Source organism: Prunus mume, linkage group LG1 (assembly GCF_029339155.1).
Source record: "Prunus mume cultivar Tortuosa linkage group LG1, ASM2933915v1, whole genome shotgun sequence".
Taxonomy (NCBI): Eukaryota; Viridiplantae; Streptophyta; class Magnoliopsida; order Rosales; family Rosaceae; genus Prunus; species Prunus mume.
This window is the reverse complement of record NC_142698.1, coordinates 15,451,198-15,463,797: the sequence shown is the minus strand read 5'-3', so window position 1 is coordinate 15,463,797 and position 12,600 is coordinate 15,451,198. Positions and strand designations below refer to the sequence as shown.

General features: G+C 38.3%; 1 protein-coding gene and 1 pseudogene across 2 annotated transcripts; both read right to left on the bottom strand.

Moving 5' to 3' along the window:
* Positions 1 to 1,877: 1,877 nt before the first annotated feature.
* LOC103341473 (receptor-like protein 33) lies at positions 1,878 to 5,219 on the bottom strand. Of its 2 annotated transcripts, none has more exons than XM_016792879.2 (2): positions 4,955 to 5,219; positions 1,878 to 4,816 (listed from the first exon to the last, which is right to left on the bottom strand). In XM_016792879.2, the coding sequence occupies exons 1-2, from the start codon at positions 5,001 to 5,003 to the stop codon at positions 2,199 to 2,201; spliced, it is 2,667 nt and encodes an 888-aa protein (XP_016648365.2). In that variant the 5' UTR covers positions 5,004 to 5,219; the 3' UTR covers positions 1,878 to 2,198. The 2 variants fall into 2 exon arrangements, with proteins under 2 accessions (XP_016648365.2, XP_088902333.1); XM_089046207.1 differs by having other exon boundaries at positions 1,878 to 3,447; positions 4,955 to 5,160.
* A 2,160-nt stretch (positions 5,220 to 7,379) lies between these two features.
* On the bottom strand, positions 7,380 to 10,872 carry LOC103342176 (receptor-like protein 6; annotated as a pseudogene).
* Between the last annotated feature and the right edge of the window lie 1,728 nt (positions 10,873 to 12,600).

The window sequence follows — 12,600 nt, the reverse complement described above, 5'->3', positions numbered from 1 at the left end:
GATAACCATGGTAGTAGATTCATAAGCCATCCTTCAAATTGTAGCAATAAGGAAAAACATTGAAACTAGGCTTAAATAAATGGAAATAAAAAAAATGTCTAAGAAGATGCATGCATTAAACTTGCAGCAATCTTGTTCCTTAATGTTTCTAGTTCTTGTGCTCTAGGCCCTAAACATGTGATGCATAGGGAAGACAAAAGGCACCCTCCAACAACAACTCCAGGAGCTGCCATAGAAAGGCGCTCTGGAGATGCAGCAGCTAGTTCTACAGAAACTTCAGTAGAAAAAAAAAACACAGAAACAGCACGTCTACAAAAAGTTTGAGAGATTGAAGAGATTGAAGAATAAAAATATCCCAGAAAATTATAATCAATAACTTTGAAGAGATTGATAATCTACCTTGTGAAAGAGATTGAGAGAGATTGAGTGAATGGTTGTCTCCAAACTTGGGAGGCTACGTGATGAACTTGGTGTCTGCAGATTTGTGAGAAATACGTGAGGATAAATTTCTAACCTAATAAGGGTATTTGTGAAATTGCGAAAATTTCATTAAAGGGAGCTTTCAAAAAAAAAGGCTTTTAAAAAAAACCATTGCTTTTAAAATAAGCGGATATTTTATTTTTACTAAACATTTTAAACCGCTTAACTTTAAAGTTAAGCGGGTTTTTAAAAAAAGAATCCCAAACGGGGCCGAAGTCTTCAATTCTGACCAAACGGTAGTTGTCTTTCAAAATATTAATAGTTCTTGTAAGGCGTGGTTGTTGCAACTAATTAGGTTTGAAAAGTAATTAAGCAGGATTAGTTGCATGTTTAAAACAGTATTTTAGGGACTAAATTATAATCTCGTTCTTATTATGTAACAATTGTCAGAATAATTTTTCTTTTTAAATTTGCATATTGCGTGCAAAATAATACACCATGCAAATTTTAATTTGGAACGCGTCATCCACGTAGTGAGAAAAATTGATTTTTCTGTACCAGAAAAAAAGATTAAATATTGTTTGGTGTAAAAACATCGATGAGTCGGGCATCGTGGGTGGGAGGGTGATGGATATGGACAGGGTAGGGAGGCTTTATATCGACGAAAAGATGGACAAATTATTTATTGTTCTTAGAGTCATGCATGATTTTCAAACAAATTTCAATGTCATTGTTGGAAAAGAGTAAAGTCATACGATAAGTTTGACATTTAGCCATGGAGTTTGGTACTTTAACAATCTAGGCTAACAGCAGTCAAAATCTCATTAAAGGGTTGGGAAATTCCCACAGAAAAATTGAATGGCGAAAAAGAAAGAAAATAACCCTTGAAGAAAGAAAAATCAAAGACACCAAAATACAAGTCCAACAATTGGAAGATAAAAAACACATTCACACAGAATTATTGGATTCTTTGAAGGAAGTGATTAAATATTCTGTCAAAAACGGTCCCATGTTTGTTTTTTTGGTCAAAAATGGTCCCGTGTTTTGTCCAACCCCCCACCTGCCCTGGTTTCCCTTAGACTAGGACACCATGAATGAGTTGAGCAGATTTTTCCTGCCCGTTAGGCAACGGTAGAGATGTTGTCGTTGTTGGTTTAGGTGAATCTGAAATCTGAAGCTTAACAGAGGGACTGCAAATCTCAGCTATATGTAGCAGATAGTAATGCTCTTGTTGTTTATTTGTTTTTCTTTTTACTTGGCTTTCGAGTCGAGACAATTTAATCCCATCCGTTGAAACTTCACAAGAAGGCAAATTCAAAGAAACAAGATGAGCATTTTGTTTGGAACAAGCTCAGACTATAAATTTGAGTAAAAACTCAAAGAAACAAGCTAACATTTAGTTTCGACTGGGCTTAAGTTGAACAAGCCCAGCTCGTTGACTTGAAAAGACAATGAAGGATGATGATATGCTGTGAGAAGTCCATTACTTTAAAAATAAACGATAATAGAAGGTCATTTTGCTTTACCACACTGCAATACCAAACACAGCGGGTAGGGTCTGTCCACAAGTAGTTAGTAATGATTTGCTGATGTGTGAATTTATGTAATTGTTTTCTACATGCCACAAAAATAAAATATAAAAGATACATGATATTCCAAGACTAACTAGAGCACAATTAAATTAACTGTGAAACCAGAAAGCACACTTCTGATTTCTTGGATCTCGAAATATGTTAGGCAAAACGTGGATTCCCACTGCATTGTTCCTCATAATCGATTCAACGTTTCCACCTTTGATTTATGTGAACATGTCTTCGATGAATACCAATTCTTTCCTCCAACTGAGGGAATATCTTGAGAAGGATGTTATACATAGCTTTGTAATACCATTTACTCCATCTCTTGCACAACACAAGTGACCCAATAGCAATTCCAAAGCCAAATGTAAAACCAATTTCGACACTGATAACACCCCAATTAATCTCACGATGATGATTTGGAGCCTTTTGTACTGCATCTGGTGACTCGCTGGGATTATTGCATGTTATGTTCAACTGTATCCCACATAATCCCTTATTACCTGTGAATGAAGCTGCTGAAAATGTTGAAAGCTGAGCAGTGCTTGGAATCTTCCCAACCAGTTGATTGTTCGAGAGATTCAGGAATGAGAGGAAAGTGAGTTCGGCAAACTCTGCTGGAATTTCTCCGCCCAATTTGTTGTTCGAAAGGTCTATGGACTCAAGTTGTCGCAAGTTGCTTAATGAGGTTGGTATTGCACCTGTGAGAGCATTACTGGACAAGTTGAGGCCATGGAGTAGCGATTTGAGTTCTCCCACTTCCTCAGGTATTGATCCACTGAACTTGTTGTGTGAGATGTCAATCAAGGTGAAGACGGTCAAAATCTTTACCAACTCCATCTCTAAACCTTTGTTGGTAACAGTTATAGCATCCTGATAATATACCCCGGTGAATTTTACGACTCCAAATTGAAGGTGATTAAGCTCTGACATGGCATCATCGTCGTCACCCATCATTGCCTTCCAGGTTCTCAAGCATTTTCCTCGTATTTCACCACTAAATTTGTTGAGTGCTATGTCAACAATTTGAAGCATTGTCCAGTTTCCATGGGGCTTGGGGCATCCAAAGCCTCCATAAAATTTGTTGGATCGCAACACAAGAACACGCAAGGTGGAAATGTTCTTCAACAGGCACGGAAACGTATCTGCTATTTGATTGTTTCCAAGGTTCAAAACCTCTAACATTGTGCAATTGGCTAGAGATTTTGGAAACTGACCTCCTATCTGATTGCCATTGAGGTCTAGAGTTTTTAAACTACAATGCTCAGGAAATTTATCAGGAACAGTGCCAGAAAGATTGTTTCTTCTCAAATTCAGTACCGCAAGAGTCCCACTTATTGCAGTCAAGCACTTGGGAATCAAGCCACTGAGAGAATTATTTGAAACATCAAGAACCTGAAGATTTGTCGCATTGCATATAGATTCTGGAATGATTCCTTGAAATTTATTGCTTGAAAGGGATAAAAAAATAGTGTAAGAAAGGAAATCACCAATGTCAGTCCGTATGCTAGAGCTAAAATTATTGCTTGAATAATCTAGATAAGTGGCAAATTGTGGAAAAAATGGGATTTGTCCCTGAAGCTGGTTGGAATGAAGGTCAAGCACAGACAAATTAGAAGTACGATTGAGGAAAGGACCTTCTAGAGTTACCAGAGAGTTGCAAGAAAGATTTAGTTGAAAGAGATTACTAAGCCTCCAAATCCAGTTGGGTATCTCTCCAGGAATCTGGTTTTGTGAAAGGTCCAAAGTGTTTAATTTGGATTGGCTTCTCAAGAAATATGGGAATCTACTCAACTTGACAGAAGCTAATTTCAATGTGGTAATTTGAGGAAAGGAAGAGTCAGAGGAATTGGTGGTGTTGTAGTTAATCGACAAACTATTGTACGAAAGATCAAGACTCGAAAGATTTTTCAGTTGTGGAAGAAACTCAAGAGGAAAGGAGCCGCTGAAGTTGTTTGAAGAAAGTGAAAGAATCTTAAGCCCTTTGAGATTAAAGATAGACATTGGCATAGGCCCTTCCAACTTATTGTTACTCAAATCAAGGGTGCCCAGTGCAGATCTAGTAGCAAATTCAAGTAACTGACCAGAGAATTCGTTGTTAGAAAGTTGTAGTTTCTGCAGCAGGGGAAGAGAAAATAGAAATGGTGGAATAGTCCCATTAAGTAGATTGAATCTCAAGTCGAGATTCACTAGATTAGTATGGTTTTCCCAGTGAGAGGAATTAATCTGACCTGTCAGAAGATTGAATGAAAGATTTATTTGGGTCAGATTCTTGGCCATACTGAAGAATGGAACAGAACCATTGAACTTGTTCATTGAGAGGTCCACATAAATCAATTGTGTAAGGTTTTCCATTGACCTTGGGATTGATCCAGTGAAATTGCAACTTGGAACATCTATTTTGGACAGCATTTTGAGGTTCCCAATAGAGTTCTGTAGCAACTGGCCTGAGAAATTTGCCCCATTGAGAATGAGGGATTGAAGAGATGCATTCTTCGGAAATTCTGGTAAGGAACCCTGAAGCTGAGAATTACCTGATAGGTCTATAGTCTGCAGCGTAGGTACTTGGAAAATCTTCTCTGGAAATGTACCATATAACCCAGAACTGCTGAGGCGCAAGGAAATCAAATTTGTGAAATTTGAGAAGAACTCTGGAACTTGAGTAGACAAATTGTTGTTCTCTATACGAATCACTGAGAGTAAGTGAAGTTTCAGTAATGAACTATCAAAAGGGCCTGAAATATGAGAACTGGACAAGCTCAACACCCTCAACTTTGGCAGTGAAGATGATATAGCTTGGCACCACTGAGCCCCATGTGCTGATATGTTCACACCATCAAGATGAAGTTCAATAAGTTCAGAAAGGTTGCCAATGAGCACATTCAAATTTGGATTCTCAAGTTGCAGTGAAGGAGTTCCGGGATAGTAAAAGGGTAGATAAATCAAGAGTTACCAACCTTTTAAGGAGTGAAATCTCAATTGGAATCTGCCCCACAAAGCCAGCATTTGACAGGTTCAGATAACTCAAATTGGTCAGCTTGTCGAACTTGGATGGAATCTGAGTATTGTTGAAGTTATTGTAAGCCAAATTCAGGTTCTCGATGTGCCGCAGATCAAAAAGAGCACTCGAATTAGCAAGTCCTCCTGAAATTGACTTCGCTGCTTAAGTCGAGATGAGAAACACAGCCATCTTTGCAGGACACACCTTCCCAAGAGCAGTAATCTGAGGCCATATGTTCCACTGCTTCACAAGTTTTTTAGATTTTGTAGAGTCAAATTTGAGGCTGTTCTTCAATTGAAGCAACAAAGATTGCTGATCGTCGCTGGGACATTGACTAGAGACCACAAATACATGGACGCTGAGTGAAACATAGTAAATAAGGATTAAGAAAAGCCATGAAAACAGAGGAATTCTCATTGGAAGCTATAGCTGGCTGCTGATATGTGACAGCAAATGTGGTAAAGAACAGAATAGGCTAGGATATTAGTTTGCAAATGTGGCTTCAGAAGGCAGTCGTGGAAATGTGAAATTGCTTTAGGGGATTGACCAGGTGACCAGACCAAAAATTGCAAGTTAGCACGGAAGGGAGACTAATTGGCTTCAGCAGTCGTGGAAATGGAGAGACGCTGAGGAAAACTGAGATAGTGATGGATATGGTGGAAGACTCAAAGCCGCGTTAAATTTTGTGGATAATGTCTCCTGGCAAGTTGCAACTTGGATTTCAAGCCCAATGCCTTTGTTTGCTTGACTTGTTCTCACACTTCGAAGCCTTTTGCCATCTTTAAACTTAATGGGGGTGACGTTGCAGATGTAAATGTATTCTGTAGGTTGTTTTAAAATTCTTGATGGTGTTTCACTATAAAAAGGCAGGACTATTGACAGTATTTTAGGGACTAAATAAGTCGTAACGATGGCAATTTTTCTGGGTTCATGAAATTAACCAAATTGGTTCATTTGACGCGTCATCCACGTAGTTTGAATTGTGAAATTGCATGATGAGTCGTGCATCTCGGGAGGGTGACGGATTTGAGCCATTTACAACAAAGAAAAACTAGCATGCATGAAAACTTTGCAATGTCACGTTGTTGGAAAATGACTGGATAAAGTCAAATATCATTTGACATCTTAGCCATGGAGTGGAATGCAATTACAAAGCATAGGGTTGGGAAATTCCCACAGAAAAATGTTGGCAAAAGAAAGAAAATTCTTACACCCTTGAAGAAAGAAAAATCAAAGGTCCAACAATTGGAAGAAAAAAAACACATCACACAGAATTATTGGATTCAAGGAAGTATTATCCTCTCAAAAACGTCCCATGTGAACATGTCTTTTTTGGGTCGATGATGGTCCCATTTTTGTCCAACCCCCCACCTTGGTTTCCCTCAGCTGAATGAGAGCAGATATCTTCAGGCAACGGTAGAAAGAATTGAAATCTGAAGCTTAACAGAGGGACTGCAAATCTCAGCTATATGTAGCAGATAGTAATGCTCTTGTTGCTTATTTGTTTCTCTTTTTGCATAGCTTTCGAGTCGTGACGATTTAATCCCATCCGTTGAAACTTCACAAGAAGGCAAATTGAAAGAAACAAGATAATCATTTTGTTTTGAACAAGCTCAGACTATACAGTTGAGTACAAACTTGAGCTCAGACCACAAGAAAACTTGATCATGGACATATCTTACTAAGATCATAAGTTGAACAAGCCCAACTCGTTGATTTGATTGGACTGGTGCTTATTTCCTAGACATTTAAACTAAAAAGACAGGGTTTACCCAACCCAATCCCAAGCCTAATGGAGTCAAGTGTGCATTGCTCTTCATAATCATTGCAACTTCTCCCCCTTCTGTTCCTCTGAGCTGCTGTGCTGTCTCATTTCAGTGAAGCCCCCAATTTCTCCATCAGATAATCATTTTAGAGCTTCCTCCGCACTAATATTTTTTTATTATTTTTATTTTCTTTCTGCAACCAAATATATCAAGATTTATGGGAATCGGAAGTCTTTGAGTGTTGATGGGCTGTGAAAGTGCTAGATGTGTTGGAAAAAAGACCTTCAATTTGGAGGTTAGAGCTGCAGAATGACAAAAGCGAAATGTGTTATGATCTTTGAAGTCTGAAGAGAAGGTGCTTGGTAAAAGTTTAGGGAAGAGAGGAGGAAGAAGCGAATCTGAGAAATAATTTCTAATCAAATTTTTGCGAAGGATAATTTTGGTAATTTTGAAAAGAAAAATAAAGGATGATGGTCTGCTGTGAGAAGTCCATTACTTTAAAAATAAACACTTATGTTTTGCTTTACCATACGGTTTTTCAACGGAATATTTTCAAATTAAGAACTTTTTATCTCCAGACTGCAATACCAAGCGCGGCGGGTAGGGTCCTGTCTGTCCACAAGTAGTTAGCAATGATTTGCTGATATGTGAATTTATGTAATTGTTTGCTACATGCCACAAAAATAAAATATAAAAGTTACATGATATTCCAAGACTAGCTAGAGCACAATTAAATTAACTATGAAACCAGAAAGCACACTTCTGATTTATTGGATCTCAAAATACCTTTAGGCAAAACATGGATTCCCAAGCTGCATTGTTCCTCATAATCATTTCAATGTCTCCACCTTTGATTTATGTGAACATGTCTTCGATGAATACCAATTATTTCCTCCAACTGAGGGAATATCTTGAGAAGGATGTTATACATAGCTTTGTAATACCATTTACTCCATCTCTTGCACAACACAAGTGACCCAATGGCAAATCCAAAGCCAACTGTGAAAACCAATTTCGACACTGATAAGATCCCAATTAATCTCACGATGATGGCCAGAATTTGGAAGGCCTTCCATTTAATGCTATCTGGTGACTCGTGGGATTATCCTGCATTTGTTATCCACCACCGTCAAAGGAGGCCCCCATAGTCCCTTGTTACCTGCAATGAGGATGCTGCTGGAAAATGTTGAAATCTGAGTACTGAATGCTTGGATCTGCCCGAACCAGTTGATTGTTTGAGAGATCCAGGAATGAGAGGAAAGTAAGTTTGGCCCCCAACCTTCTGCTGGAATTGGCCCGCTCAATTTGGCTGTTCTTTGAAAGGTCCAACGGACTCAAGTTGTCGCAATTTGGTTACCTAATGAGGTGATGGGATTGTGCCTGTGAGAAGCATTATTGGACAAGTTGAGGCCATAGAGTGATTTCAGTTCTCCCAATTCTTCAGGTATTGATCCATTGAACTTGTTGCACGACATGTCAATCGAGGTGAAGACAGTTAGAATCTTTACCAACTCCATCTCTAGACCTTTGTTGGTAACAGTTATAGCATCCTGGAAATATACCTCGGTGAATTTTAGGACTTCATATCGAAATGATGATTTGACAAAGGTCATCATCTTTGTGAGCCATCATTGCTCGCCAGGTTCTCAAGTATCTTCCTGGTATTTCACCACTAAAATTGTTGTGAGTGCTATGTCAACAATTTGAAGCATTGGCCAGGTTTCATTGGTATTGGGACATCCAATGTGCGTCCATAAAATTTGTTTGATCGCAAAACAAGAGGATACGCAAGGTGGATAATGCTTCTTCAACATGGGAAGGAAAGGTATCTGTTATCCTTGATTGTTTCCAAGGTTCATTTAGAAACCTCTAACATTGTGCAGTTGGCTAGAGAATTTTGGAAACTGACCTTCTATTTGATTTTCCATTGAGCTCTAAGGTTCTTAAAGCTACAATGCTCAGGAAATTTATCAGGAATGAGTGCCAGAAAGTTTATTCTTCTCTGTAAATTAAGTACTCCAAGAGTCCATCGCTCATTGCAGTCAAGCACCGTTGGAATCATGCCACTGAGAGAATTATTGGAAACAGATCAAGAACCTCAAGATCTAGCGCTTTGCATATTGAGATCTGGAATGATTCCGTGGAATTTGTTGCTTGAAAGAGAGAAGAACAGAGTGTAAGTAAAAAGAAATCTCCAATGTCAGTCCGTATGGTAGAGCTGAAATTATTTCTTGAATAATCTAGATAAGTGGCACTGAAAATCGTGTGAAAAAAGTGGGATTTGTCCCTGAAGCTGGTTGGAATGAAGGTCAAGCATAGTCAAAGTAGAAGTGAGATTGAGGAAAGGACCTTCTAGAGTTACTAGAGAGTTGCAAGAAAGATTTAGTTCAGAAAAAGATGATTGAACCTCCAAATCCAGTTGGGTATCTCTCCATGAATCTGGTTTTGTGAAAGGTCCAAATAGCTTAAGTAGGATTGATTTCTCAAGAAATCTGGGAATCTTCTCAACTTTCCCGAAGCTAATCCAATTTCAAACTGGTAATTTGAGGAAAGGAAGAGTCAGAGGAAATGGTATCATCATAAGTAATCGACAAGGTATTGTATGAAAGATCAAGAGCTGAAAGATTTCTTAGCTGCTGAATACCATTAAGAGGAAAGGAACCACTGAAGTTGTTTGAAGAAAGTGAAAGAATCTTAAAAGTGCTCGAAGAGGTTAAAGATAGACATGGGTATTGGCCCTATCAAATGGTTGCTACTCAAATCAAGGGTGCCAGTAACACAGAGATATAGTAGCAAATTCAAGTAATTGGCCAGAGAATTGATTGTTGGAGAGTTGTAGTTTTTGCAGCAGGGGATGAGAAAACAGAGTCATGGGAATTTTCCCATCAAGTAGATTGAATTCCTCAAGTCGAGATTCACTAGAGGTTAGTAAGGTTTTCCCATTGAGAGGAATTAATCTGACCTGTTAGCTGATTGGAAGAAAGATTTATTAGGGTCAGATTCTTAGCCATACTGAAGAATGGAACAGTGAACCATTGAACTTGTTCCATGACAAGTCCAAATAAAACAACTGTGTAAGTTCTTCCATTGACGTTGGAATTGCTCCAGTGAAATTGCAACTTGGTAATCTATTTTGGACAGATTTTGAGGTTCCCAATAGAGTTCGTCTAGAAATTTGCCCCATTAGAACGAGGGATGAAGAGATGCATTCTTCGGACAACCCTGAAGCTGTGAATTACCAGATTGAGGTCTATAGCCAGTGTAGGTACTAATAAATGTACCATATAACCCAGAGACTGCTGAGGCGCAAGGAAGTGTGAAATTTGAGAAGAACTCTGGAACTTGAGTGGACAAATTGTTGTTCTCTATACGAATCACTGAATTTGTAATGAACTATCAAAAGGGCCTGAAATATTAGAAGTGGACAAGCTCAACACCCTCAACTTTGGCAGTGAAGATGATATAGCTTGGCACCACTGAGCCCCATGTACTTATATTCACACCATCAAGAAAGTTCAATAAGCAAAAGGAAGGAGTACATTCAAATTTGATTCTCAGTGAGTGAGGAGTTCTCGGGAAAGTAGAGGTAGATAAATCAAGAGTTACCAACCTTTTAAGGAGTGAAATCTCAATTGATCTGCCCCATGTGACAGGTTCAGATAACAATTGTGTTGTCGAACTTGGATGGAATCAGTATTGTTGAAGTTATTGTAAGCAAATTCAGGCTCTCGATGTGCTGCAGATAAAAAGGCACTAATTATCAAGTCCTCCTGATATTAGTTCGCTGCTTAAGTCGAGATGAGAAACACATCCATCTTTGCAGGACACACCTTCCCAAGAGCATTTGGGCCATATTTCCACTGCTTAAGTGTTAGATTTTGCAGAGTCAAATGGAGGCTGTTCTTCAATTGGAGCAACAAAGATTGCTGACTCGCTGGGACATGAAGAGACCACAAATCTGGACGCTGAGTGAAACATGTGAATAAGGATTAATAAATGCCATGAAAACAGAGGAATTCTCATTGGAAGCTAGCTGGCTGCTGATATGTAACAGCAATTATGTTGAAGCACAGAATAGGCTAGGATATTAGTTTGCAAATGTGGCTTCAGCAGTTGGAAATAGGACGGTGGAAAACTAGATTGATGGATATGGTGGCTATTGTGGAATGTCTCCAAACATTTGTGGTGTGCTTGCCTTGTTGATGGATTTCTGGGTTGGAAGATATTGAAAATATTTTCTGGGTTGGAAGATGAAAATATTGATGAAGCTGAAGATATAGAGTTCATGAAAATATTGATAAAGTTTGAATTGTGAAATTGCATGGTCATGCCTCGGGATGAATTTGAGCCATTTATAACAAAGAAAAACCAGCCGTGAACTTGGCAAGCACGTGTATAGTTTTACATGTAGTTTTGGGTCATATTGTTACGTAACCTCTGTTAAAATAAATGGATGTTCAAATATTATTCTTCTTGTTGGAATGCAATTAGAAAATAAGGACCGTGTTTGTAAAAGTTCTGTTTCTTATACAAAACAATTTGAATCATTCATAACAAATAATAAAAGTAAAATTTAAGTCCCATTTGTAACCTGGGCTTTTGATATATGCTTAAATCCCAATTATTGAAACTTGCACAAGAAGAAAAAAAAATCATAATCCTTTCAACGTCTCCCTCTTTGATTTATGTGAACATGTCTTCGATGATTCCCAATTCTTTCCCCCAACTGAGGGAATATCTTCAGAAGGATGTTATGCATAGCTTTGTAATACCATTTACTCCATCTCTTGCACAACACAAGTGACCCAATGGAAACTCCAAAGCCAAATGAAAAACCAATCTCGACACTGATAATACCCCAATTAATCTCATGATGATGTCTAGAATTTGGAAGGCTTCCATTCACTGTTGGTGGTGGTAATACTGATTTGTTATCGACCGTCAAAGGAGGCCCTGATAATCCTTTGTTACCTGTAAAGGAGGCTTTTGGAAATGTTGAAAACTGAGTACTAGTTGGGATCCTGCCTACGAGTTGATTGTTTGAGAGGTTCAAGAATGAAAGGAAAGTCAGCTTTGCCAACTGTGGTGGAATTTGCCCACTCGGTTTGTTCTGTGACGGGTCCAAGGACTCGAGTACCCTCATGTTACCAAAATATCATAATATATTGAAGTGTGCTCTAGTATAAAATAATCAAAGTGTTGTAATATAATAAACTAAGCGACTAAGCTATGTCGGTTAGAACTCGCCTGTATACAGGCTTGCCGCCTTTACAAATATGAAAGCTGAAAGACTACCGGCTGTCCTATATCCCATTTTGCTGTAACTTTTCTCCACCATTCAAAGAAAATCACACTTTGTTTCTCTTTCAAAAGTTTTCTATTCATAGTCAAGCTATTGTCCTAAACACTAAAACCAACATAACCTCTTCTCCCATAAACTAACAGAGATGGACATGGATATTGATGAAACTAAAAGGTACAGCCTTTTTTTCCTTTCTTTTTCCAATACTCTGTGTTTTTATTGTTCTGGATTGTTGCCCTTGATGATAAGAGAACTTGACTTCATACGCTTTTAACATTACCAAAATCTTTGATATGAAAACACAACTTTTTAACACTGCTTTGAAATGAATTGACAAAGGTGGCGCAGTGGAAATAGGATTAGGAGGCTTATGAAAGACATATCCGCCGGAATTTCATTAGGTGCTCTTGGATTTCCTCCTATTTACCTATCTGTTCATGTTGATTTTATGGGTTGGAAGAGAAATTCCACAAAAAGGTGGATTGAAACTGTGGCATTGTGGAATTTCGAGATTGTTGTAGTCTGTATAGGATT